At 49.7% G+C, this 27,962-nt stretch overlaps 1 protein-coding gene across 6 annotated transcripts; it reads left to right on the top strand.

The window, feature by feature from the left end:
• Positions 1-27,958, top strand: MOCS1 (molybdenum cofactor synthesis 1). Of its 6 annotated transcripts, none has more exons than XM_045543628.1 (11): positions 1-212; positions 6,638-6,764; positions 8,591-8,758; positions 19,374-19,538; positions 20,081-20,142; positions 20,370-20,481; positions 20,784-20,896; positions 21,368-21,478; positions 23,717-23,837; positions 24,361-24,408; positions 26,383-27,958. In XM_045543628.1, exons 1-11 carry the CDS (start codon positions 90-92, stop codon positions 27,141-27,143), a joined length of 1,911 nt encoding a protein of 636 aa, XP_045399584.1. In that variant the 5' UTR covers positions 1-89; the 3' UTR covers positions 27,144-27,958. The 6 variants fall into 6 exon arrangements, with proteins under 6 accessions (XP_045399584.1, XP_045399589.1, XP_045399588.1 ...); XM_045543633.1 differs by having other exon boundaries at positions 7-212; positions 24,361-24,423; positions 26,383-26,472; XM_045543629.1 differs by lacking the exon at positions 1-212 and adding an exon at positions 744-823.
• The last annotated feature ends 4 nt before the right edge of the window (positions 27,959-27,962 follow it).

Genomic DNA, 27,962 nt, shown 5'->3' with positions numbered 1-27,962 from the left:
CCCGGCCCCGCGCTGACCCCGGCGGGCGCCGGGCTAGTGTGCTCCGGGGACTGGCTACCAGCCGAGCCTGGGCTCTGCGCGCCGGCTTCATGGCGGCGCGGCCGCTGTCCCGGATGCTGCGGAGGGTTCTGAGGTCCGTCGCCCGGAGCTGCAGCTCGGGGGCTCCGGTGACGCAGCCCTGCCCCGGGGAGCCCTCGCCGGCTGCCGCGGAGGTGAGCCCACCCCTGCCGCCCGCATCTGCACCCTGGCGGGTTACGCGAGAAGCACCTGGCCCGTCCGCGGGGCCGCTCCTGGGAGGGACCCTCGGCGCTGTCCAGGGGTGCAGTGAGGGGCTCCGGGGAGCCTGCTCCGTCCCACCCGCTAGCCAGCCGGCGGGGCTGCTCGGAGCCTCGCTGCTAAGCCTCCCTGCCCCCGGGCACGCCGCCCCCCTCCAGGTCTCAGCATTGGCCAGAAATGGGGCGACCGGGGGGCTGGCACTTTGGGTCCAGTGAAGTGTTTTATGAGTACCCCTCAGCCCTGCCTGACACCCCACCTCTTCCCTGAACATTTTCCTCCCTGTGCCCCTAGAGGAGGGTGTCTGTGTGTGACCAGGTGTTCCTGTGACACCTGCTTCACAGCGTGACTGACTAAACATGTCACCTTGGTGCCACCAACAGTCAGTTGTCACTTTGCAGCCACAGGGTTCTGTGACCCATCCTTTGCCGACCCTCTCTTTCTGTCTCATTTTTATTAACCTTGGGAGAGTTCAGCCTCATTCTAGAGCAGGACAGAGCAGACCTGGCCTCTTCCAGTGACGGATTCCTGCCTCTCTTCACGGTTTGGGGTAGGTCCCTCAGTCCTTGGCAGCGCCCCTCAGAGTGTTTCAAATCTTAGAAAGTTTTAAGTTTGTTCCTGTTCTTTTGCTCATGTGGTTAGGGAGTAACCTGGAGAGAAAAGCATCTCTTCTCATTTGGTGAAACCTCTTTTCTAGACCTATCTAGTAGTTCTTTTCCTGCCTCCCAGGACTAGGCTTCATGTCCTGGGATTCGTCACCTCACTGCTGCCCCTCCCCCACGTTGCTCAATGAGGACGTCTGCCTAATTTGTGTTTCCCAAGTCTACGCCCCTCTGGGATCCTCAGATAAGCAGGATCCCTTGCTGGGAAGTGAAGATTTTTTTAGTATCTTTGAACTCTGAACGTTATTGAGGAAAAAGATAGGAAAACAAAGATGGCTGAGAGATCTTTAAAGAATGTAAGAAAAGGGAAGTTTCTTCTCTACCCACCCCCCAATTTATTTTGTACCTTTCACGAGAGCACTTGTGTGCTAAGTGACTTCATATGTGGTCTCATTGAGTCCTCACGATAAACCGTATGAGGTGAGCAAGTCTATTTTCAGGTGAGGCTGCTCATCAAAGTTAACTTTCCTCGTTACAGAGCCATAAAGCAGGGGGCAGGAGCTCAACTCTGAGGCTTGTGCTCACACCTCCTCCGAGGAGACCAGGGATAGAGGCTACTCCTGTCCTTCCCTTCACACTGCAAGGGAAGGGGTAACAGAGCAGAAAGAACATAGAGTCTAGGGCAGAATGCTGGGGTGTGTTCCAGCCCCACCCCTTATTAGGTGTACAAGCTTCAGCAAGTCCATTCACCTCTTAGTGCCTCAGTATTCTCATCTGTAAAGTGGGAGTGATACTGTCTGCTTCATAGGGTGTTACAGGAATTAAAATCATTAATATAATGGTAACATACATACTAAGAACAAAGCCTGGCACATGTAGGTACTGCACTATGTAAATGTTGGCAGTGATGTCATTATCCCTGCTGCCACTGGCACATGCTGTGTCCTGTTAGTCCCCTCCCACTTGGACATGCAGGATAGCCGTTCTGCCAACTGTTTGATCACAGACCTTTCGCCCTTGACACTTCCATTAGTGTTAATCTCAGCAGACTGGGAGCTCCTGAGGGCTGGGTGCTCCTCTGGCTTTTACTTCCTCGCGGTGCTTAACAAAAAGTTGTGCAGGCATTGGACTCAGCAAGTGTTTTTGGCTGTTTGAACCCCAAATAGTGGGGAGTCACATGACACAGTAGAGCGCTGGGCAGGGAGTCCCATGTTTTCCCCTTCCAATTTCACCTGGCTCTTGGGGCTGTCACTTCCCCTTGCTTCATGTCTCTAAGACCAGAGGGTGGGAGCAGCCCATCCTAAGATGGGGAGGGCACAGAAATCTGTCTTTAAGAGAATCTCGGAGGTGAGATGAGTCTGGAGATATATTAATATATATTCAGCTCATCTGCAGAGCTTGCCAGTTGGCAGGGGGAAGGGGGGCATCTGGAACTCCTGTACCCCCTTCCCTTCCTGCAGGGTCCCTCTCCCCACACCCTCCCCACTGGGCTCTGGTGGTCTGGTTTGGGATGAGAGGTGCTTGGAGAGCCAGGATGGAAAGCCAGTGGGCACTGTCTATCTTGTGTCAGGGTGTGGGTGTGAGAGAAGTGAGGTGTGAGCGGGAGCTGGCTGTGAGGACAGTGGAAAGGGGGCCTTGGGCTGGGTCTGAGGACAGGGTGAGCAGATTGTACAGGTGGAAAGGGCACGTGGTGGTGTGTGGGTCAGTGGGGAGGTGGGTGGGGGAGGCACAGCGACCTGCCTTTCTGATTGGGCAGCCCAGACAATCTTCTCTGCAGGGCTGAGCCTAGCCCGAGAGGACTGCACCCTTCTTTCTGCCTGTCAGGCTCCATGCAGCCTTTGTTGGGGCAACAACACAGGCCTGCTGCCTGTGGCAGGGGAGAGAGTGACTCTGGGCAAGGCAAAGGCACCCAGCTGTTTAGGGGGCCAGAAAGAACAAAGCGGCTAGGAGTTAGGCTGGAAGGAAGTGGGTATGGGAGAGGTGGGAGGAGCACAGCAGGACCAGACATGGGGGGTGAGGGAAAGGAGCAAGAGGGCACTTTGCAGGGGATCATCTTGACTCCCAATCTTCCAAACTCCTCAGAATCCGAGTTCCAGTCAGGTGTGACTGTCCTTGCCAGGAGCCATAGGTGTAAAGACCTCACACTTAGGGTGGGAGTGAGAGGGGTGGGAGGGAGGACCAGGCCTGGGGCTAGGCACTTTGCTGTGTCTTCTCATTTAAGAGAGATTAATTTTGAGGGACCCCTGGTATATATCATCATAATAGCAGGTAAATCAGGGTGACTGATAATTGGGTTTGGAATGTGCTCTTTTTCTCCTGAATAACTCTGCTACTCTCCTAGACTCTGGAACTATTTGGGGGCTAGGCTTTACCATTCAAATCAGATGCCCAAGGTTGTGACTGTCAGGGGAAGACACTTGAGGGCGGGGTATCCCCTTAATCGACTCCTTTGTACCACCCTTCCCCACCCCTCACCCCAGTCTGCATTCGGTAGACAAGAGATAAGCAGTAGCATATGGCAGGCTGTCTCGTGCCTGCTTACAGCACTGGCACTGGTGGCGCTGGGACAGCTCAGACCCTACATATCCTGCTTTGGGTGGTGGGACAGTAGCTTTGAAACCCTGCCTCAGGCCATCTGCCATTAGTAGGGTTGGAAGACCAGGTTCTTACAAGGCCAGGAAGTTGACACGGAGTGGGAAAACTAGTCATGGCTGGCACCCGCCGCGGTGTTCCTCCATGATCCCTTATTGAATACCTACTGTGTGCCAGGAACTCCTGCCATTGAGTTCGGTAGGATTATTATTCCCACTGTAGAGATGAGGAAGCTAAGGTTTAGAGCAGCGGTCCCCAACCTTTTTGGCGCCAGGGACCAGTTTCATGGAAGACGGTTTTTCCACGGAGGGTGGGGCTGTGGGTGGTGGTTGGGGGTGTCATGGGTCGGGGGAGGGTAGTGCAGGGCTCAGGCAGTGATGCACCACCCGTTTCCTAACAGGCCATGGACTGGTACCAGGTCACTGCCCGTGGGTTCGGGACCGAAGTTTTAGAGAATTTAGGCTACTTTCTCAACAGCTAGAGCCAGGCTTTGTAATCCAGGTTCACCTACTCCAAAGCCTGTGTTCAGAACCACAGCTCTCCCTGGATTAAAATAGCACCGAGCCTGCGATGTCCGCAGGCTGCACAGTGGAAAGCTGAGGCACTCAGTGGGGTCAGAGTCTTTGGGGTGGTGCTTTGTCATCAGTCCCCCTTAGAAGCTGCTCAGGTAGATTGATTTTGATGTGTGCTGGAGTTGAGAACCACTGCACTGGGATACACCATTATGACAGTAGAGACCAGCCTGGAAATGAACGATCGCCCCAGCGTAAGTGGGTTTGCATACACTTCCTTTCTCTTTACATTAGGGACAGGCTGATTTGTTCATGGACACAGTGGTTCAACACTTGGTACCAACATACTGTGCTAGATGCTGGGGATACTGTGTCAGGCAGGATGACTTCTCACGCAGAGGAAACAGCCTGGTCCAGGCGGGGGCCCTGGGAATAGGAGCAGCTCAGGGCTTTTTGTTACCTCTGATGTGTCCCAGCCCTAACCTGTAATTCCCTCTGAATCCTGGGCTCCTTTGACTAGTGCTCATATTTTTTTCCTCCGGGGACTTAAAAGGGGAAAAAAAGTGGAAAAATGAAGGACATGCAGTGTTGTAGGAGGGAAGATGCAGGGATGAGGCTTGTTAATATCCAAGTAATGAGTTTGTGGGTGACAGGGTGAGAGGGTGTGTGTTTGGGAGGCTGTATTGGGGACTGGTGGTGCAGCCTGAATCCCATACTCTATTCATAGATAAGGCCACAAAAGTTCTCAAAAGTGAAATCTGGCCGGCCCCTCTGTGGCCAGAACAAAAATGCTGAATTCCATTCTCCATTGCTCCATCACAGTGCTTGCTCTTGGATTTCTGCTGAGTCACGCTCCTTGGTCCTCTCACCTGCTCCCAATTCCTGGGTTTATTTTGGCTCCTCCCTCACCCAGCCCCCCTCCTCCCGCTATTTGTTAAGATTAGGGTGAGGGGGGCATCTTGGCAAGTGAAGAGGCAGAGTCTGGAGTGACTAACAAAGGACTAAATTGCAAATAGCTGTTGATGGAAAGGAGGGTGCAGCACCGCTCTAAATCTGGATTCCAGGTATCTCATCTGGACTCTGGTGGCCGATGGGATTCTGGATTATGGAGCGGCCCCCACCCCACCCCCATGGCTACCCGTGGAGAGGCAGTGGGTGAGTGTGAGCTTTTTCCATCACACCACAGGGAGGGAGGAAATGACTGTTTATGAGTGTAACAGACTGCAGTTCAGAGAAGTGATTGCTGTTTTTTTTCCATGGGAATGTGAGCAGGGTCTCTCAGAGGGGCTGGGAAACTGGTCTCGGGTGGGTAGAGTAAGGAAAGTTTTATGGACCCAGGAAAATCATGAAAGCACTCCCACACGCTGTCACTTCTATCTTTGAGTTAATCAATAGCTCTTGACTCTGGCTGCAGATTAGAATCACAGAGATTGAAAACACAACAGCCCCAGAGGTCTGGATTCATTTGGTCTTCAGTGAAATATTTTTAAGTTCCCCAGATGGTTCTAATGTGCAGCCAGTGCTGAGGAACTTGATGAAGCAAATGTTTCTTTCTCCTGGTGTAGACATGCAGTTTACCTTGGAGCTCTGGAAGGCCTAAGGCCTCTGCTTTCTTAACAGGATCATGATAATCCTAGAACCTACCAGCTCCTGATCCTCGCCACCCCCCGTCTTTACTCCTAGCAAGACAACCTTAGCCCCTCACTATGTTCTTATTTGACAACTGGGAAAACAGTCCTGGAGAAGTTAAGGGACTTTCCCAGGATGCCAGATCACACCTGGCCCAGTCCAGAGCCCTGTCTGTAGATCTCGTGGATGACCACCACAGTCACGATTTCTTTGTCCTAAAGATTCTAGAGAAGTGACTTCTCTACCTACCTTCTTGGACTCTCCCCATGTAATCAGAGGAAAGAATTTAGAACCTGAAATCAGAAGACCTGGATTTGAATCTTGGTTCTGCCAAGGGTTTGTTCTTGGACCCCATCAGAGCCTTAGTTATCCCTTATGGGGCGGGTGTGGGAATTGAGCAGAGGACACTCTTTGGAAACTTGAAGATGCTTGGTAAATGTTACTTCCCTGGAGCAGTCATCTCATCTGCATCTGTGGGGATCCAGGGCCGTGCTCTCCAAGGGGGAGAGAGAGGGGGGAAGACAGAGCAGAGCAGATCAGAAGACTAGATCACACTCAGGCGTGAGAAGAGCCTGAGGTTGGCTCCTTCCTTCTTCTCCCCAGGAGGAGTTTGGGCCTTGCTGAGAGCCACCAGCAGTCTCCTCCTGCTTAGGCCCCACCCCGACAATGGGTACATAATCCTTCTTTCTGGCACTGGGTAGCGTGAAGTGTAAGGACTGAATAAAGAAGAATAAAGAGTTCCCCTTAGCCTTCACTCCACCTTGCTGCCTAGCCAGAGATCCCACGCCCCAGCTGAGTGCCCAGGGGACGGGTCCTTCCCTTCAAGCCTGTTTCTCAATCTGTAAACGAGAGGGACAATCTCAGCTTCGCGAGGATCGTGGAGAGGTTGGAAGTGCTGTACAGATGTCAGTGTGAGGAAGGGGGCAGTGGCAGTTGACGTCCGGGGCTATCTCCGTTCTTCCAAGGTGGTTCTCCCTGTGCCCGACCCCCTACCCCACCCCAAGCTCCCTCCCTGCCCTGTCCTTGCAGGAGCTGTCCAGACGGAGGCAGTTCCTGCGGGAGCACGCGGCCCCCTTCTCCGCCTTCCTCACAGACAGCTTCGGCCGGCAGCACAGCTACCTGCGGATCTCCCTCACAGAGAAGTGCAACCTCAGATGTGAGTTGCCTTCCTGGGCCCTCTCTGGGCAGCCATCCCTCTGCGGAAGCGGTTCGGAAATCTGCGCATGCCCAGAATTCTCCCCAGTCCTCTTCAGCTTTCTAACCTCCGCACCCACTTGTCCTTGCTTGCCAGGCCAGGTGGGCTTCAGGGGCCAGATAGGGGTCAAGGTTGAGTTTTATGATTGTGGAAACTGGGTTCTACTTGGGATTAGACTTGAGAACAGAGTCACGATTGGGTCTAGGATTGAGATTGGGTCCTGGATCTCTCACTCTTCAGGGCCCCTTCCTCTTGTTTCCCTGTTGTTCCCAAAGTCCAGCACGTGGCCGGGAGTGGGGGGTGGGGGGTTGGACATTATAAATAAGTAAAATACACAGCAGTGCCCTGGCCAACACTGCCAGCCATGGAGACACCCGAGTTCCAGGACAAATGAGCTGGGGCTGTGCCTAGCACTCGTTTCATAACCCCATGCAGGGAGCACTCTGGGGCTGTACTCTCTGCTGGTGGGCTGCCAGAGTTCTGGTCTTCCTCCCTACCTTCTCCCTTCCCTCCTGCCTTCCCCCTCGCCTCCACCTCCTTCCTTCTCTTCCTCCCTACCTCCTCCCTCCTTCTTTCCTTCCATTGTACCTCACCATAGGAAATGTATTTAGGTCATGGCTCAATAAATGCATACAAATGTGTTTAGTAAATGCTTAGCCAAACAAAACATGCTATAGGTAATACATACTAATATTCTTACTCATTCTCTTTTTTTTTTTTTTTTGAGACAGAGTCTCACTCTGTTGCCCAGGCTAGAGTGCCGTGGCGTCAGCCTAGCTCACAGCAACCTCAAACTCCTGGGCTCAATCGATCCTCCTGCCTCAGCCTCCCGAGTAGCTGGGACTACAGGCATGCGCCACCATGCCCGGCTAATTTTTTTATATATATTTTTTTAGTTGTCCAGATAATTTCTTTCTATTTTTTTTTTTTTTGGTAGAGACGGGGTCTCCCTCTTGCTCAGGTTGGTCTCAAACTCCTGAGCTCAAACGATCCACCCGCCTCGGCCTCCCAGAGTGCTAGGATTACAGGCGTGAGCCACCGCGCCCAGTCTCATTCTCTTTAATCTCAAAACACCAGTTCTGGACCCAGATCACTAATTAAACTTCATGACCCTGTGGCAGATCCTGACCCAATCCTTCATAAAACTGTGCTGCAGGAAGCATCGGTAGAGGATGATGCCTCCCCTGCCACAGCTCACCTCACGTACCCCATCGGCCCCCTCACCCTGAACAAGTGGCACCTCAGTTTTCCAACCCAGACAGTGGGACTGATGGTGACCTGAACTAGGTACTAGGTAGGTGCTTGTAGCCACAAAGGAGGGCAGCTCTTACAAGGCCAGGGAGTACTTCTCCCTCTCCTCATGGCACATGCAGAGAAAGGGGACTGCTTGCCTCAGCTAGAGGAAATGACGAAGGATGCCCAGTGCGGAAGGAATGGCCCTAGGCCCCCACTAGGCCCTGCCTAGGCGCCTGAGGGAGTCAGGCCTTGGCACCTGCTACCTCAGGCCAGACTCTGCGCTCAGCCTAGCTCATCTTAAACCTGTGCCCTGTGCCCCCAATGAGGGATGTCACAGCCACATGGGGACAGGGGGTGGACACTTTGGAGATGAGAAAGGTGAGGCCCAGAGGGATGCTGCCCTAGAGTTTATACCACCTGGGATTTGGTGAGGTCTTTCCTCATTGTCCGGATGGGGTTCAGGGAGACTTGGCCTGCTGGGAGTGGGGGAGCCAGGGCACCACGGGTCTGCCGTGCCCATTGCCTACCTCCACGTCCCGTTCTTCCCTCAGGTCAGTACTGCATGCCCGAGGAGGGTGTCCCTCTGACCCCCAAGGCTGACCTGCTGACCACAGAGGAGATCCTGACCCTTGCCCGCCTCTTTGTGAAGGAAGGTGTCAACAAGATCCGGCTCACTGGCGGAGAGCCGCTCATCCGGCCAGATGTGGTGGACATCGTGGGTGAGTTGGACACAAGTTGTCACCACCCTTCCCAGCCCCACCTCATGCAGTGGGACTCCATCATTAGTGTTGAGATCGGCCCCTGACATTTGTCTAGAGCATGGTGCCCACAAAGTCCTGCTACACCTCTGACACAGGTGCTATTGTTATTCCCATTGTGATGGGAAAATGAGACTTAGAGGTTGAATAACTTGCCAAGGTTATTGGGAAAGCTGGTAAATAACAGATCCCGGTGGGTGGCTGTCATATTCAGACCAAAGTCCTCCCCAGGATCCCACATGACCTGGCTCCTGCTGACCCGTTGGCCTCTCACCTGGCCCTCTGCCTCACCCCCTCCCCAGTCACACGGCCCGCACCCCTTTGCACATGTTGTTCCCTTTGCCAGGAGCTCAGGACTCCTGCTGGACCTCCCCCAGGCTTCTGCTAACATGTCATCTCCTCAGCGAGGACTTCCTCAACCTTCCTGTCTAAAGCGTGTCCCCAGACACCCCAGACACTCTCTCCCAGAAGTTGGCAGGCTACAGCCCAGGCCGTATCTGGGCTGCCACCTGTTTTTGTCTGACTTGCAAGCCGAGAATGGTTTTCCTATTTCTAAATGATGAGGGAAAAAATCCAAAGAAGATTAACATTTTCTACCACTTGGAAACTATGAAATTCTAAGTTCAGTGTCTGTTAATAAAGTTTTATTGGCACATAGCCATGCCCACTCACTTCCACGCTGCCCATGGCTGCGTTTGCAGAGTGGAGGAGTCACAGCAAAGACGGTGTGCTGAAGCTGGCCGGCAAAGTGGAAAATATTTGCTATCTGGACTTGCAACCTCTGCCCCACCACCTTACCCTCCCTTGTTTTTCTTCATAGCATTTACCTCATCCTGGCACTGTGTAATTGGGTTGTGTGCTTGGTTATTTGTCTGTCTCCTCCATTAACGGGCATGAAAGCTTTCAGGTTGCTGGGGCAGGTTTTGCTCACAGCACCTAGAACCGTGCCTGACACATAGGAGGTGCTCACTGAGCCTTGCTGGATGAATGAAGAGTGGGTGAAGTGCAGTCTCTCAGCTGTGCCTCCTCACCAGCAGCGAACCTTCTGGCAACTTTTAAATCTGTTCTAAGCCTCAGGGCAGTGACAGTACCTACCTTATAGGGTTGACCTAGGAGGAAATGAGAATGAAATGCCCAGCATGTGGCCAGTGCTCTGTAAGGTAGCTCCGCACAGCCTCTCGCCGTGCGCTGTGTCCAAGCCCCGACATCAGGAAGAGAAGGAGCTTTGCTCATGTAATTTTAGATGATGAAATCAGAGGAGTGTAAGGTTCCCTGTTCTCGATTGCTGTCCCCACCCCCAGCTGCTCTGGATGGGATCTCCCAACCCACAGCTGTGTGCCTCACTCACTGGTTCGTACATGTTCTCTGGAGCATCTGCTTATGTGCCTCGTGCTGTGCTGGGGACACAAAGATGAATGAACCGCGGGTCTGTTGGAGGAAGCGGCTGCTGGGGTGGCATTGACCCGCTATATGTAAGAGCCAAGCAGGGGGAGCTCAGGTGCTGGGGGAGCCCCAATGAGGGGCCCAGGGCCCCCTGACAGCCCTCTCCTCCCTCTTTCCCCATGGCTTGCTCCCTCCAGCCCCCGGTCACTGAGATCCTGCCATCATCCCTGTGTTGGACGAGCTGGTGCAGGCAAGCTGACCCCCTGTTCTAGGCAGCTCCTGAGAGCTGAGAAGCAGGCCGGCTTCCAGGAAAGAGCCGAACTTCTGAACCCAGCTGCGTGCCAGGCCCAGCCCCCTCATTCAGGCTACTCCCTTTACCCACCACCTCCTGGCACAGGTTCCACTTTGTGCTGGGACCTGTGGGAGAGCAGAGGGGGTGAGGATCACTCGCTGGTCAGGGAGGGGCAGGGTGACTGGGCACCAACACGGGCACTCAGAACTCTCCACCAAGGCCCCTGTCTGCCACAGTGGGAGGAGTAGGACCCAGGAAAGTTGGCAGCCCTGGTCCCATTCTGCCACTTCCTGGCCAGGTGAATTTGTACAGGTTCCTTCCCCAGCCTGGGCCTCAATTTCCTCATCTGTAGATGAGCTATTTTACTGCTGTGGTTTTCCATCGCTGCCCCTTCTTTTCAGCTGAGATGACTTTAAAGTAGCGCTGTCCAATAGAACCTCCCAAGATGATGGAAGCATTCTACACCTCTGTTGTCTGATACTATATGGTGGCCACTATCTACATAGCTTTGAGCGCTTGATCTGCTGCAAATGTGACTGAGTAACTGAATTTGTAATTTTATTACATTTTAATTAGTTTAAATAGCCTCATGTGGCCAGCGGCTGCCATGTTGGACAATGAAAGAGTTAGGGATTTTTCAAAAGAAGAGGGAAGGGAACTAAATACACCAGTATTGTAATAGTTTTGGAGGAGTTTGCAGAGCCGTTGTTTTGGATCCTAACTTCAAGAACTACTTGTCAACTGTCAGATGAGCTTGGCTGAGCCTTAGAATCCCTCAGTGTTGTAGCCTCTTCCTCTAATTTTTCTTTTCTTTCTTTTTTCTCTTCTTTTGTTTCTTTCCTCTTGTTTTTCCTTCCCTTCCTCCTTCCCTTTCTGTCTTTCTTAGAGAGCAGCTGGATCTCAGAGCTTAAAGCCCACAGAGGCCTAAAGCAACAGAAAGCCATTGACAGATTTTGAAAATGGTTAAGTTTTTTGCTTTGTGTTATTTTTGATAGACTCCAGTTGCACAGAATTAGATCAATTCATAATCCTTGGTTCATGAGATACACTCATGTTAATTTACTTATATGTTTTAGTAATGTTATAAATTCCTAAGGAAACTCAATACCCCACCAGGTTGTTTTTTGTTTTTTTTTAAGAATAAGAACACTGGCCAGAACTTTTAACCACCTGTTTGGTCTTCCCTATGCTGAACCTACCCCCACCGCAACCTCACAACCTGAGGTAAACACTCCTAAATGTGTGTTCATCATTCCTTTGCTTTTAAAAAAGTAGATGTAATGCATTTGAACCTTATAAGTATCATGCTGTGTTTAGTCTTTCAGGGCTTGCTTTTTTGATTCAAGTGAAATGCATACATGTTATCCAGAGTTGGAGTTCTGTTCTTTTCCCTCTGAGGTCTGCTATTCCATTATGTGACTAGACCTTACTTTCTCCTTTTAAGTGGGCATTTGAGTTGGTTCTAGTTTTTTTGTAGTAAACAATGCTGCTTTGAACATTCTATTCTCATTAACGTATCTTGGTGTACCATTTCTCTAGGAGTGTAATCGCTGGATCATAAAATAGGTGAATGTTTAACTTTGGAATACAATTTGGCATTACTTTATAAAGTGGTTGTGCCAATGTACAGCTCACCAGAAGCATATAAGAGACTCTGTTGAACATCTTCCCCAGCATTCAGTATTACCATTCTTGATTGTTGCCTGTTGAACAAGTGTAAAATTATATTGCATAGAATCTTGATTTGTATTTCCATGTTTAAGAATGAGGTCAGGCATCTCTTCACATGTTAATTAGCTGTGTATATTTCTTTCTCTGTGTAATACCTGATCATGTCTTTTGCCAATTTTTCTATTTGGTTATTTGTCCTTTCATATTGATTTGGTAAAACTTCTGTACACATGTTGCAGACACCTTCTCCCAGTCTGAAATATCAAGCTACACCTTGTGTAATGATTCTTTTGATCAGTATCAGTTCTTAAATTTATCAGTTTCCTTCTTTTATGGTTAGTGCTTTTTATATCGCGTTATGAAACACCTAACCGAGGGTCAGATCGACCACTGATGTTTTCCACTAAAAAATTTAAAGTTTTGCATTTAAGTCCTTAGTTCATCTCTGATGATTTTGGGAAATCCAATTAAATTTTTTTCCTATGAGTAGCCATTCATTCTAGATCTTATATTGAACCGTCTCCACTTCCTCCATAAATCTGCCATGTAGGTATTGCTCTGTTTCAGGTTCTACGCTGTTCAGTTGATCAGTTGTCTGTCTCTGTGCCAGTGTAGCACTCTCTTAATCACTGTAGCTTCATAATAAGTTAATTGTCTGGTAGGGCAAGTCCATTTTACTCTTTTTCAACAGTGTTTTAGCTATACTAAGCCTTGTCCATGTAAATTTTAAAATCAGCTTATCAACTGCCCTGGAAAATCCTGTTGAGATTTTTAGTTCATTGAATTGGAGAAAATGGACATCTTTTTTGCTCACAACCTCCCTGCCCCCGCCCCAGAGCCATCTACCTCCTTTGTCCTGCTTTTTGCTCTCTGTGGCTGACCCCTAGGACCACACTGCTCAGAGTCCTTGTCTGCTGGCCCACTCTTTGCCTCTATGCTGGGTTTTTGACAGTAGCCAAATTTCCTCAAAGAGAAACTCTCACGGAGCAGGTCCTCTTTCATGGTGACTTTCCCGGGCTCCTAACTTAATTTTCTCCCATGTCTCTTTGGCCCTAGGCGTGGTAACAGATTCCCAATTTTGCTAGCCTTAGTGCTGTGCTATCCAGTTTTTGGTCCCTTAATCCTGCCCACATATTTATAAGCAGTCTTTTCATTATAGTCTCTTTATTTTAACCATCTGGGGTGAACTCAACTTTATGCTCATTTTTAAAACTTACATTTTGTTTTTTGTTGCTGTTGGGTTCCTTTGTTACCCAGCCAGGCTGCTGTCTCCTATCAATGCCATAGTCTGTCTTAGATTCTTTTAAGTCTTGTGTGCTAACAACCATATTATCTGTAACTAAAGATAATTTTTTTCTATCTATATGCCTTTAATTTTCTTTTCTTAATACAAAATCTAGTACCTCCAGTGTGCAGCGTTGAATAGTAGTGGTAATAGGAGAATGTTCCTAATGTTTCCCCATTTAGAATGATGTTTCTTATAAGTATTTTTCACAAGTAATTTTTGTCCAGTTAATGAAGCTCCCTTCCTAGTTTACTAAGGTTTCTTTTCATTTTTTAATTGCATGCTTCTTCTATTTTATATTAGGATGTTCTATGGATTTCTTCTTTACTCTGTTACTTTGAATGGTATTTATAGATTTTCTAATATTAAACCTGGAATAAGCCCAAACTAACGATGGTATATCATGGTTTTATGCCCTGTTAGGTTCAGTTGGCTAATATTTTTTCTTAGGTTTTTGCCTCTGTATCCATGAGTGAAATGGGCCTGTAATTTTCCTTTCTCACGACTGACTGAACTGATTTGGTATCATGTCTCAAAGAATGAGTGAGGTTGTATTCCCTCTTAACTCTGTCATCTGTGAGACTTTGTATAAGTCCGTGATAATCACGTCTTTGACGGTTTGGTAGATCTTACCTGTAAAACTCTATGCGCCTGGTATTTTCTTTGCAGGGAGATTTGTAACTGATGCTTCAATTTCTCTAATACTTTTTATATTCAAGTTCTATACTTGTTTTGGAGTCAGTTTTGGTGGATCTTTTAGTTTTTTATTTTTTTAAGGAAATTCATCATTATTTCTGACTTCAAATTTGTTAGAATGAAGTTGTTGAAGAAAAATATTTTCTTATTTTCTTTATCTCTGCTTTACTTGTAATTTTGGCCTTTTTTATTCTTAAAATGATTTATTTATGCCTTATCTCTTTTTTCTTAATAAATTTTGCTAGAAGTTTATCTATTTTGACAGTCTTCCACAAACAAACTTTTGGATTTGTTAAATCTCTTCACTGCATGTTTGTGTTCTCTTTCATTATTTCTGTTTCTAGTCTAGCCTAGCCTATTCCTTCATAAAATTTAAAGTATTTGTTAATTTTTATTTTGGTTTGTTCTTTGACCTATGAGATATCTATAAGTAGCATTTTTAAATTTTCAAGTATATGATGATTTTTAACTTACGTTTTATTACTAAATTCAAACTTAATTGTATGATAATCAGAGAATGTTAGCTATATGATACTTGTCCTTTAAAATTTATTGAGGGTTGTGTTTGGAATTGTTATGTCTTTTTCATAAATCGAACCTTTTATCATTATGTACTAGGTCTTTCTATTTAATACTTTAGTCTTAAGATCTGTGTATTTTATTTTACTTAAGTTATATTAGTTCTCTTTTGGTTTTAATATGTCTGTATTTTCATCTTTTTATGGTAAACTTTTCTGTGTTTCTATACTTAAGATGTATTTCTTATAACAGCTAAGTTTTGTTTCCCTTTTCAAATCTGAAAATCTCTGTCTCTTAACTAGTGAGTTTAGTCTTTTTACCTTTATTGTGATTATTGATATTTGGTTTTATTTCTATAATCTTTTAATTTATCATACTTTATGTTTATTCTTCCTCCTTTTTGGTTTTTAAAATGATACCCTCCACTTCTTAAGACAAGAACTCTAGCACACTCTTCTGCCCCCTGATTTTTGCAGCCCTCTGCCATGCTTATTGTTGATATTTTCTGGAATTTTACTTCTAGATTATTATGAGTTGTCTGTCCCTCCCTTTTAAAAGCACACTCTGTCTTTGAATACAACAAACTTTACCTAGGTGTTTCTTCACCTTTAACTCTCATGGTGTTGCAGCATTTGCTGAATTTTTTTCTTATTTCATTAGAGTATTTCCTGTAAAAGTTTTTCAATGCAGTTCTTTGTATGAAAAATCTAATTAAATCCGGTATCACAGATAGTTTTCATAATGTTTTTAGTACACTTATGCCCTGTTAGATTCAGATGGCTAATATTTTGTTTATGGTTTTGAATCTGTATCCATGAGTGAAATTGGCCTAAAGTTTTGTAATGTTATTTGAATGAATATAAAGTTTTAGGTTCAAATTTCTTTTCTTCAGTATGTGAAAAACGTTACCCTGTTGTCTTCTTATAGTCAGCATTGCTGTTGAGAACAGTTTTATGTCAGTTTGGTTTTTACTCCATTGTAGGTGATATGTTCTTTTGCTCTGAAAGTTATTAGAGTGTTTTCTATGTATCTGATTTTCTTGAATTTTACTATAGTGTGTCTAGAATAGGCTTTTCCTCATCTGTTCTGATGACATTCGTTCAAATTTCCCTTTCAATTCTACACCATTGTCTTAAGTTTGGAAAAAATTTTCTCTAGTATTTCTTTAAATATTTCCTTCTCTCCATTTAAATTTTTTCCCCCAGGACCTCTATGATCTGGATGTTGTCCCTTCTACTTCCAGCCTCCATGTGTCTTAAATTTCATTCTGAATTTTTTATTCTCCTCCTCTTTTTCCTGGAAGAGCTCCTTAATCTTATCTTCCAACTCACTAATTTCTACTTCTGTGTCCATGTAATTCTTTTTCTTATATCTTGTGTTCTTTATTTCACAATTGTTTTTACCTAATATTCCGCCTTTTTTTGGTACAATTTTAGAATTTTATTTCATATAGTTATTTTTTCCTAATTTTTTATTTCTTTTACCATATTTACCATGCTTATCTTATGTTCTTGGTCTGACCATTTTAATGTTTTTTCTTCTATCAGTATATTTTAAAGGATTTCTTTGGGGGAAGGCTTTGGGGGAGGAAGCTCAAGGGTCTCTTTAGTTTAGACCTGAGTTTAGGTTCCCTTGAGGGTTTTGGCTATTCGTTATGGCATTGCTTAATGTGAAAATGTTTAAGGCAAGATCTTAGTCTTTGATAGGCAGAGAGAGCTCAAGGAAGTGAGAGGGAGTGTCTCAGATCCCAGAATAACACAGTTATTTACTTTAGTTTGTTATCTCCCCACCAGACAACCAGCCTTGCCATCAAGACTGCATGAGTTGTCCACTGCACAACTCCAGGTGATATTATTCACTTAGATTATGATGAGAATGACACCCTCTAGGGTTGTGGTAAGTGGCCATCCGGCAGGTCTTTGACTTGAATCCCTCAGGGAGAAGCAGAGTTGGAAGCAGGCAATCACCCTTGATTTTAATCCACCATTCCTGGGGCTTGGGAGTGGGGAAAATGGAGCAGTGAACGCTTGAGTGTGGCCATTCCACACCCCTTGTCTTCAACTCCTCTTCCAGCATGGCTTGGCAGCCTCCCTGAGTTCGCCTCCAGTAGGTTCAGAAACTAGTTCTCTGGACGATTGCCACCGATTTCATCAGCAAGGGGATAAGCAATGATTGTGCCAACGTGTCAGTGGTCAAGGGCAAGAATAAAGCTTAACCTGCCCTGCTTCCCTGTATCTGTGCACATTCTCTGCCTTCAACCCCAGGCTACTGCCTGCCCCCCATGCCAGTTCAAAACAGCTGTCCGTCTTCCTGAGTTTCTCAAGACTCTTATTTCAAGTTCTTAGATTCTATGTTTTTCTTAGGGTTGGTTTGGCAGAGGGAGCAAACAACCACTGCTGATTCTCCTTGTTGGCGGAGCTGGAGTGAAGCACTTTTCTTTCTTTTTCAAACAACGTTCATTTTTAAACTATCGGGGTTTTTTTGTTTGTTTGTTTTAACAGAAGTAATACATGTTTATTTCAGATAAGCAGAAGAATGTCACTACTCCTCTGTTGGTATCTTGGTTTGGTGACCTGCCTGCCTTTTTTCTCTGCATCTGGTGCTTACTGTTTTAACCTGCTCTTTCTACTTAATATAACATGTACATTTCCCTGCACCCTAACATAGGATTTTACCCTCATTTTTGGTTGCATAATGTTCTATCATCCAGAGAAAACACAATGTAAGCAGTTTTCTATTGTTGGCTATCTGGATTATTTCCCACTTCCCTGTATTATGTATTGCTCTGTAACAAATCTTAGTAGGTAAATATTGTTCACATCCATGATTATTTCCTTAGGTTGAGTCTTAGAAGTGAAATTCCAGGCCAAAGGCTTTATAAAGTTCCATACATAACCTCTCTCTGGAAAGGTTATGTAATTTTATTCTTACACCATGGGTGTATACATTTCAATGCAGCCCTGCCTAAGTTGGTGATTAATTTTGTAATCTCCTGCTGCCTTTTCCTCAATTCAGCTTCATCTGAGCACTTTTCTCCTGGTTTCGGCTGTCATGCAGCATCAAGCTGATTTTTTACAAAGAGACGTGTTCATGTAGTTTCTTACAAGCACCTACTCTGGTGGCTGGAAGGGTCTAGTCAATGGCACTGTCCACGTAGCACAAGCTCAACTAAAAACCAAGGGGTATATGTATTTCCCTACATTATAAAATAAACCTTTTAATTATAGAAATAAATTTTAGCTATAAATAAATATAAATATCAACTATAATCCTATTGATCAAAGAGATCTATTGTGAGCATTTGGACACAGTGTATCTTTTCTCTAGATTTTATTGCATTTGAATGTGAGCAGGTGGGTTTTTCAGGCTCATTCTTTTCATTCTTTGTTCCTGTGTATGCAGTTCTTCAGGAATTCCTTTGCTCATTTCCTAGCTCTCCCATTTGTTCTTCATATGTGTCCATTCTGCATTTCCATTCAGTTTTTTTCTTTCTATAACTATAAATTTTTTTCATTTCCAAGAGTCCTAATTAGTTCTTTTTCATGTTTTCAGGGATGCGATATTTATCCCAATGAGGATATTCCCTCAGCTTTTTAAAGAATTGCCATCTGTTTTCTTGTTGCTTCTTTTTCTTCTTTCATTTTTCTGTCTGGGGAATTGGTTATCTTTCTTTCCTAACCTCCTCCTCAAATGTCTGGCGATTCTTGGCCATGTACTCATCTTAGTGCCTGCAGTCTCGTTGGCCTGCCCGGCAGTGCTGTTTCTGTTTCTGCCGGTTGCCCTGAGGAGTGGAGAAGGGTTGTGGGCTCTGGGACTCCCTGTCTCCTGACTGCCTGCGAGAGACTCGGGCCTGCCCCCATGGCTGGCTTCAGTGTCTACACTGGTGCTCTAGCCTTGGGGCAAATGCTTCTGTTGCATTCCTCCTGCTGACAGGGAAAAACAGGCCAATTTGCCCAGCTCCTCCAAATGCAGTTTCCCTACCAGGGGATGGCCTTGACATGCCTTGGGACCCCTCTGCTCCCTGTACCCACAACTGCTAAGCTTGGTGCACACTAGTCACCTGCCTTGTTTTTACAGAACCTTCTCCTGGGTTCGCTTTGGGTAGTGTTCTCCGTCCATCTGATCCCATCTGCTTTCTCTCTTTCAGTATTTCTGTGCCTTGCTAGGCCATCAATGGCATTCTTCATTACCTTCCAATGCTGTTATAGATTTTTTTAAAAAATCCTTCTGTTATTTCTAGAGACTTTTAGTGGAATGGAGCTGTCAAATAGCACATAATTCCAACTCCCACTTGCTTCTGTTATACAGAGTATCAGGACCTGTGTAGTTGGCTGTTAAGAGCACAGTCCCGAGTCAAGTACACGTGAAATTGAATCCCGGCTGTTCTTACTAACTGTGTGACTTTAAGCAGTGTTCTTAATCTCTCTGAGCCTCTCTTTCTCCTCGTCTACTAAATGGGGGTCCCCCTTGTTGGGAGGCTTCGGTGAGCTCGTGTGTGCAGAGCCCTCCGCACAGCACCTAGCGCAGCAGGAGCACTCAGTGCTTCAGTTTTTGGTTGTTTTGGTCATTGTTTTTATTTTTATGTTTCTCATTAAGCAAAGGCTTGGTTAATAGAGGTCCACACAAATCTTCTTTTCCATCCATCTTGTTTGGACAAGCTTTGCCTTCCAGACCTCTCCCGGCCTCACCAAGAACAAGCTGTCTGACGCCCTGTCCCGTTGTCTCTGCAGCCCAGCTCCGGCAGCTGGAAGGGCTGAAGACCATTGGCGTCACCACCAACGGCATCAACCTCGCCCGGCTGCTGCCCCAGCTTCAGAAAGCTGGTCTCAGTGCCATCAACATCAGCCTGGACACCCTGGTGCCAGCCAAGTTTGAGTTCATCGTCCGCAGGAAAGGTGATCACATGCGGCACAGTGTCCCTCCCAGGGCCGGTGTAGCTGGGGAGGGTGTGGCCATTGCTAGGCCAGGGGCCTGGTCCCTTCCTCTTGGCGTCTGGGCCGAGTCCAGCCCCCTGCCTGTTTTTGTATGACTTTTGAGTCAAGAATGGATTTTGCATATAACATTTGAAATCAGTTAATAATAGGGACCATTAACTGTAGACCCCAATTAAACAAAATATCATCTCTGAAAAAAGAATTCCATTCTTCCATCCCATTTGTAGACCTGTATTACAAAAAACTCTACTCAGTTATTATTACCATATTTTGATTTTAGTCACTAACAACTTTATGACATATATTTATATAGGATCCTCAATTTTGCCTCTTGGCTTGCAAAGCCTAAAATATTTACTCTCTGGCTGCTACAGAAAACGTTTGCTGACCTCCAGACTAGGTGGTCTCTGAGGCTCCTTATAGCTCTGGCTTCCCGGTGGGTGTGTGGGGCAGGGGACAGGGAGGAAGTTCCTGGACCCGTGTTTCTCTCTCCCTGCCCACAGGCTTCTACAAGGTCATGGAGGGCATCCACAAGGCCATCGAGCTGGGCTACAGCCCGGTGAAGGTGAGGAGCCCCACCTACTTCCTCCCAGCCGCATCCAGCCCTGTCTGCCCCCAAGAGAGAAGGGAGAAAACCAGTGATCCCTGGAATCCCCCAACTTAAGAACTGAGTGGGGAGAGGCAGGGAATGGGCCCCCCAGTGGAAGGCCCCAGTGGTGCTGGACCCCCAAAGCTCATCCCACAAGAGAATATGGGGGGGACAGGTCTCACAGTCCATTGTCCCTCGGGCAGGTTAACTGTGTGGTGATGCGAGGCCTAAACGAGGACGAACTCCTGGACTTTGTCATCTTAACCAAGGGACTGCCTCTGGATGTGCGCTTCATAGAGTACATGCCCTTCGATGGTCAGTGACAAGGGGTGGGCCTGGGGTGAGGGGTTGGCTTGCCCTGTGGGTACTGCTGACCCCAGGAATGGGGGGCCTGGGAAGGCGCTGGCTCCAGGGCTATGTTGGGGCATTGGCGGCCTCCCAGGGTCCAGTGTGGGTGTGGTTTGATCCACCCATTTTAGGAAGGGCCCCCTGTCCTCCCACCCAAGAGGCTGGGCAACTGATTTTTGTGCTGGGGTCGGGGATGGACTTGAAGGCCCCAGGGCCCCTTCAACTCTGTGATTCAACAGCCCCTCCTCCTCCCCCCAACCCAAATATAGGCAACAAGTGGAACTTCAAGAAGATGGTCAGCTACAAGGAGATGCTGGACACCATCCGGCAGCAGTGGCCAGAGCTGGAGAAGCTGCCCGAGGAGGAATCCAGCACAGCCAAGGTGAGGGAACAGGAGGGTGGGGCGGGCCTCCCCCTAGGATTAGAGCAGGCAGGGGCAGTGGTGTGGGCAGTGGGAAGCATGGCAGAGCCATCACAGCACCCGCCTGCTTCAGCAGTGGAGAAGTAGACTGGGTGGGCAGGCAGGGGGTTAACTGATCAGAGGACACGCTCTGTGTGGGGTGGGGGGTGTGCTGGTCCCACTCTTCCATGTGGCCTTCTCTGGACATGCTGCTCATGGGTCCCTGTGTCCTTAGCGGGTTTCCTCTCAGGCAAGCCAGGGTCTGGCAGAGAACTCACGGGTCATCCATTCTTTCGGTTTTCTGTCCCCTGAGGGCCTTGGGTGCCACCTTCGCAGGGGCTCCCCTGGGAGAGGGCTGGGGAGTGGGGGTCCCGATGTTGGGGCGAGAGAGCTTGGGCTCAGCAGCCCCTCCGGTCCCCTCCCTGCCCTTTCCCGCCCGCCTCACCCTCCCAGGCCTTTAAAATCCCCGGCTCCCAAGGCCAGGTCAGCTTCATCACGTCCATGTCCGAGCACTTCTGTGGGACGTGCAACCGGCTGCGCATCACGGCAGACGGGAACCTCAAGGTGAGCGTCCCCTCCTCCATGTTCCCATGCGTCCTCCCGCCTGTGCTGGCTGACAGGGGAGGCCAGCAGGGCACATGGGGTGGTTGGTGTGATAGTGTCAGGTTTGGGGCCATCGTGGGAGCAGCTGATGAGGGTGAACTCGTGGCCCCTGTGGAAATGTCACTCTGATTCCTTTCTTCCTTCTGTCTTTGGGTCTCTGAAGTAGCTTCGGGTGGATGTGACCCCCTTTCCAGCACCCGGTGCTACCAAAGGGGAGGGCCAAGGGATCACTGTGCACTTCGCCCACTGCCCGCCGCGGTTGGCCCCTCCTCCAGCCTGGGGCTCCGCTCTGAAACTGGCATCTGTTAGTCACATCTAATGAGCATGTCCTGTGCGGTCAGCCCTGTGGGGATGTCAGGGCCGTACGTACTCACTGGTGACACCAAACAAAGAGGTGGCGTGTGGTGGCACATAATTCCTTGTCAGACGCATGGCTGGCCAGGTGGGGGGTGGCGCGGTGGACCTCAAGGAAGAGCCCCACAGAGCTCAGGTAGCCTTGAAGAACAGGTGGACGGGAGAGGGGAGGAGAGGAGGGTGCATATGTGGGGTCCACGCTGACTTACAGGAGCGGATTAAAGCCAGGGACGTGGAGACTGTGCTGTAAAGGCCTTTGGTTCAGAATGTGTTCTGCTGACAGTAGGGCTGTGCACAAGGTTTCCCAGCTGGGGAGACGCGACTGACCCCACCCATGGTTTAGGAAGAATAACGCACAGGTTGGATAGAGGATAGGCCAATTCAGCGGCTGCTGGCGACGCTCCAGGTGTAACAGTGAGTGAAGGGGGGAGGGAAGACTCAGCTAGGTGAAGCATGAGGAAGGGGAGGAAGGAGGTAGCTGCTAGGCCTTGGATCCGGTTGGGAGTGGGGCATGGGGGATGGTGGTGGGTGGGTTTGGTTGCATCCGGTTTGACAACCAGCAGGTTGCTGAGAAGACAGGAGATTTTTCTGGGCTGGAGATGTAGAATTGCCTAGGTAGTGCCTATATCGGTCAGCGTCCCAGCTGGAAACGGAGGTGGGTTCTGGCAGGAGGGTAAGGAGGGGCTGTTCACAGTGTCTCAAGTTCAGGGCCCTGAGAAGGGATCGAGGCTCTCAGGACAGGCAGCAGCGGACACCTGTTCCCACCTAGCGGGGAAGGGGAATGGGAGGAAGTGGGGTCACTGGGGCCCACTGAGGGCTGCAGCCTGGGAGGAGAGGCCACCCGGTTGGCATTTCAGCTGTGGAGGGAAGCAGCTGCTGCCAGAGATATCAAAGCAGGGAGGAACCAGGGGACAAATGCCCCAAACTTTCTTTCCTTGTAGCCTCGACCTCCCAGGTTGGGGCAGCCGGAGGGGAGCCCACCAGGTGAAGTCCACGGGGGAGCCTCCTAGTCGCAGAGCAGGGGCAGAGAGTGGGCTGTGGCCGGGAGAGGGAGGCATGAGGAATAGCTGCATGGTGCAGTCATTACATCTTCTGTCTCAGGTTTCGTTGGCATCATATCCTCTCGAGTGATCCCTGCCTCAAGGGCTTCTCACACATTCTCCTGTCTCTGTGGCCGCAGTGCCTTGTGCAAAGCTGGCACATAGTAGGTGCTTTATAAGGTTTTATGGAAGGATGGTAGGCATCTCAATCTCTAGGACTGCCCCCCAGTACCCAGCATCTCATGGAAGCTGGGAAGTACTGAGTGAAGTTTGAGTGACTTCAAGATGTCATTTCCCCCAGCCCTCAGCTGCTCAGCTACCAAGCAGGGATCACAGACTCACACAGGTGTGGGGACAGGCAGGTGATGTCCACGGGTGAAGGGACCAGGAGGAGACTGATGTGAAATGGGATGTGCATGCCACATCTGGGGGTCCTTCCAGGATGCACGTAACCCCAACTGAGTGGGGGCCGTTCCATCAAATGTCCCAAGAGAAGGTACAGAGCCAGATTTTCATGTGCTGTCTCTGTTGACATCTACTTAGTTTTTAAAGTACACTGAAGCAATCATGGCTGTAACTCAGACACCGGCCTTGGGAAGTCTGACTTTGCTTCTTGCGATTCTAGCCTCTGACCCCGCCATACAGCACCTCTGTCCCTTGTTGCCAGGGGTCCTGTCTCGAGCATGATCCTGCCGTGGGAGGCCTGGCACTGTTGCCCTGCCCGGGTGGCTCAAGGGATGGTGTTACTGCCCAGAGGCCAGGAGGCCAAGCCTCAGGGAGGCGTATTGTCCTCACCCCCACATAGGTCTGCCTCTTCGGGAACTCCGAGGTGTCTCTGCGGGATCACCTGCGGGCCGGGGCCTCCGAGCAGGAGCTGCTGAGAATCATCGGGGCGGCCGTGGGCAGGAAGAAGCGGCAGCATGCAGGTAAGGGCAGGGCGTGGACGGCCAGGCTGGACGGCGAGTGGGCCGTTGTCTGTAGGAGGGAGGTCCAGAGTTAGGGGTGAGAGGGCTAAGGGGCACCTAGGAAGAAGCTGGCAGGGCTCGGTGTTGTGCCCACTCCCACTCACTCCTGCCAGACCTCCAGACTTGGAGTGCGGGGATGGTTCTCCTCCTTTGGGGAAATTGTCATAGCCGAGGCCGTGTGGGAGAGGGGATCCAGAATTCTCATGGGCTGCATTATTGGGCACGGGGAGAGGGGTGGCATTGCTCCCCTCTCATTCCACATGTTCCCTTCTGATAGGGAGGGCAGGGTCCTGGGTGTCCACAGACTGTTCCTGGGCTCTGCCACGAGTGACCTTGCGGTGTCCGTGTGGGGCTTTTGTCGAGGTGCGAGTAGCTGATGCTGTGCACGGGGGCTGTTGGAGCACGTTCGTTTCAGCGAATCTCCTCCCCCTGCCCTCTCTCCCCCTCCCTTCTCCTGTCCCTCCCCATCCTTCCCTTACCCCAGGCATGTTCAATATTTCCCAGATGAAGAACCGGCCCATGATCCTCATCGGTGGGTGACCCATCAGTACGTAACCACTCACCCTTGTCATTTGGGGACCCCGTGGGGTGGGGCCCTGCCATAGTAACCTCCAGCTCCACCTTTCATCCTGATGTTCTCGTCCTTGTGTTTCTTCCATTCCTCCTTCATCTTTTCTCACCCCTTCAAGCCTTTACTGTTTCTTCTCTTCCCTGTTCGTGCTCCTGTCACTGTACCGGCCACAGACATGATCACTCTGTCTCAGCAGAAGTCAGGGCAGGGATCCCCGATTTCATAATCACTAAGTTAGTTGTTCCCTGAGAATTGAGCTCCTGGTTAAAATAGAGACCTTTTCCTCAGCTCTAGAATCTCCCAGTTTGAATACAATTTTAGATGATGTCCTTCCCCCGGCAGTGTGGAATAAATCCATATGCATGCATCTGGACTGTTAGCCCCAATAGTTACCACGCATCTGTGCCAGGCAGAGCCTAAGGCAGCAAGCGAATAATGTTACTCACGTTTTCAGGGAGGAAACAGCCAGAATTTCAACTTCTAATTTCTTAACTCTCAGGAACATCTGTACATAGGACATATGTCATGTGCATAGGATGCTTCAAACCAAAACACCCTTTATAAAAGCCGTATGTAGTGCCCTAGCCCAGGGGACTGGGCTGGTCCCCAGAAGCTGTATGTACAGCTGCTGTTGCCCCTCTGGCAGAATGCCCAGATTAGAGAGGGGAGGCCTGTCCCCTTGCTCACAACCAGCTCTGGGCCCCCTGAATTGTACCATTAGACAAAAGAAAGCAGTGAGAAAACCAGAGGAAAGGATTCTTTTCTCCAGAGGTTGGAGCAGAATGAGCCCAGCGGCCCAGGGGACAGCAGGCTAGAATGGGCTGGAGACAGCCCAAGGACCACCTCTGCACACAGACCACCCCGAAAAAGAAAGGCAGGGCACCGCTGGGAAGCGATGGCTGGCAGCTCTCCATCAGTAGGCAGACTTCATCATCCCTTCTCCCCCCGCCTCCAGCCTCACGGTCCTCTTCTTGGCCGTTGGCCCATGCTGGTGCCCCCCATGGCAAGTAGGGGTGCCTTGATGGCATCACCCCAGAAGGGCGGTTGTACCTCTGACATTGACGTGTCAGAGCATGACGAGAAGCCGGAAGTTGGGAGGCCATTTGCTTCCCGCAGAATTTCGTTCCTCTCGGGGATGTGGCGTAACTGGCCTAGCATGCTTTCTGTAAATCCAGGAGGGATCTGGGACAGGGCCCCTCAGCCTTCACGTACACGTGAATCACGTGGGGATTTCGTAACCTCAGATTCTGATTCGGCAGGTCTGGGGTGGGGCCCTGCACCTCTCGTGAGCTCTCAGAGGTGCTGGTGCCGCTGGCCCGTGGACTGACCACCCTCTGAGTAGCAAGAGCCACAAAGTCCCCAGGCCCTCAGGACCACGGGAATCAGCCCTCCAGTTTTGTGTGCACTTCTCATGCACTTGAGGGAACTTGAAAGACATGATTTAAGTAGATTAAATATTTCCCTTAGTACCTTGCTATAAAGTAAATGACTATATTAACTCTTCATAGGGACTGTGAAGATGAAAATAAGTGTAATTGGTAATTTAGGGAGAGACCTAGCTATAGTGTTAAGAAAATGAAGCAACATCGAGAGGTCATTTGATCAAGGCTTTGGCCTTCACACCTTAGGTGTTTCTTAAGAGAACTTGGAAACAAGACAGCTCTCATGAGGAAGGGAGCCCGGGAGTAACCCTACCCCAGCGTTGCCTGGCAGTCACTGGTGCCCTGCACGTCACCTGGCAGGAAGGGCTGTGAGCTTGCATTGTGGGGACCTCGTGTCCCTGTACTTCTATGTCGTCTGTGCTTTGTGTTCATCCCTCTTTCTCCATTGTGAAAGAAAGAACTTGGGGTGGGATAGGGAGAGGGTTGGGGAGTAGAAGTGGGAAAAAGAATTGCCTTATGGACTTAGTCTTTCTTTTTCCTTCTTGCCTTCCAGAGTTATTTTTGATGTTCCAAGATTCCCCACCAGCCAATCTGAGCATTTCCTCCTGGGACCCCTTCCATGTTCAGGGTCTCAGACCCAGAGTGGGCTTCTCCAGCCAGATGGCAACTTTGTGGAATGGACGTGGGGTCCCCCAGACCCCTCCCGTAGCCCAGCAGCGGCTGGGGTCTGGCTCCCCTCAGAGACACTACACTTCCCACACAGACTCAGATGCCAACTCAAAGTGCCTTAGCCCAGGGTCCCAGGCTCCTGCCACCCCCTCAGGACCCCCATCAACCTCGGAACAACTAAGCCACGTGGACTCGGAAGGACGGGCAGCTATGGTAGATGTGGGCAGGAAGCCAGACACAGAGCGGGTGGCTGTGGCCTCAGCTGTGGTCCTCCTGGGGCCTGTGGCCTTCAAGCTCGTCCAGCAGAACCAGCTAAAAAAGGGAGATGCCTTGGTGGTGGCCCAGCTGGCTGGAGTCCAGGCGGCCAAGCTGACCAGCCAGCTGATTCCTCTGTGCCACCATGTGGCCCTGAGCCACGTCCAGGTGCGGCTGGAGCTGGACAGCACACGCCATGCCGTGGTGATCCAGGCGTCTTGCCGAGCTCGGGGCCCCACCGGCGTGGAGATGGAGGCCCTGACCTCCGCTGCTGTGGCCGCGCTTACCCTGTACGACATGTGCAAGGCTGTCAGCAGGGACATCGTGCTGGGCGAGATCAAACTCATCAGCAAGACTGGGGGCCAGCGGGGGGACTTCCATCGGGCTTAGAGCTCCTGCCCCCTCTCAGCCCCGGCCAGCCAGGTCTACAGACGGGGTGCAGTTTGGGCTGAGGGGAAGATAGCACGTTCCTTTAACCCCAGTCACTGTTCACCTTCACCAGTAGGAACCCGAGCTCATCCCGCTTTGCTACTAGGTCTGCTGCCGGACGATCCCTGACGACCTGTGGGGCTTCCTGTGTACAGAGGGGACACCGGCAGGCCCCTGAGCCTTTCAGGACACTAAGGTCACGGGAGGGGGTTGCAGCGAGCAATGCTAGCTAACTGAAAAATCACGTCCTGTTATTTGTGGACTATTCCAGACCACCAGTTTCAGACAATCCAGCCCATAACTTCTCATTTTGGGTTTTCTCTTCTGCTTTCCTGGGGAAAGAATAAGGGCTTATTAAGCAGAGGAGCCCACTTTGAGAAGGGACAAGCACAGGCTTACCTAGAGAATGTATCCCAGCTCCTCCCCAGCAGCTCTGATTCCCAAGTGTGTGAGGCCGCAACCCTGCCTGGTCCCAGCTTCTGCCCCATCTCGCCTTCTGCCCGAGCCTGTGTCCCACCGGACTTGCAGGCTTTCAGCTTAGCAGCTGCCCCATCCTGCCAGCCCCTTCCTCAGCCTGCTCCTCGTAAGGATCCACACACGTGGGCCGCGGCTCTAAGGGCTCCTGACCCACCACGCAGCCCACACGTGGCCCTGCTCCAGGCCACTCCCCCCACCCTTCCCTATTCTGGAACACGTCAGGGAAAGAAGAGAGGTGAAGATCGCCTTCGCCCTCACAGCGCACAAATAAAGCCACGATGCCAACCTTGCAGATGCAAGAAC

The sequence above is a fragment of the Lemur catta genome, chromosome 2 (assembly GCF_020740605.2).
Source record: "Lemur catta isolate mLemCat1 chromosome 2, mLemCat1.pri, whole genome shotgun sequence".
Lineage (NCBI taxonomy): Eukaryota > Metazoa > Chordata > Mammalia > Primates > Lemuridae > Lemur > Lemur catta.
This window is presented reverse-complemented; position numbering and strand designations above follow the sequence as displayed.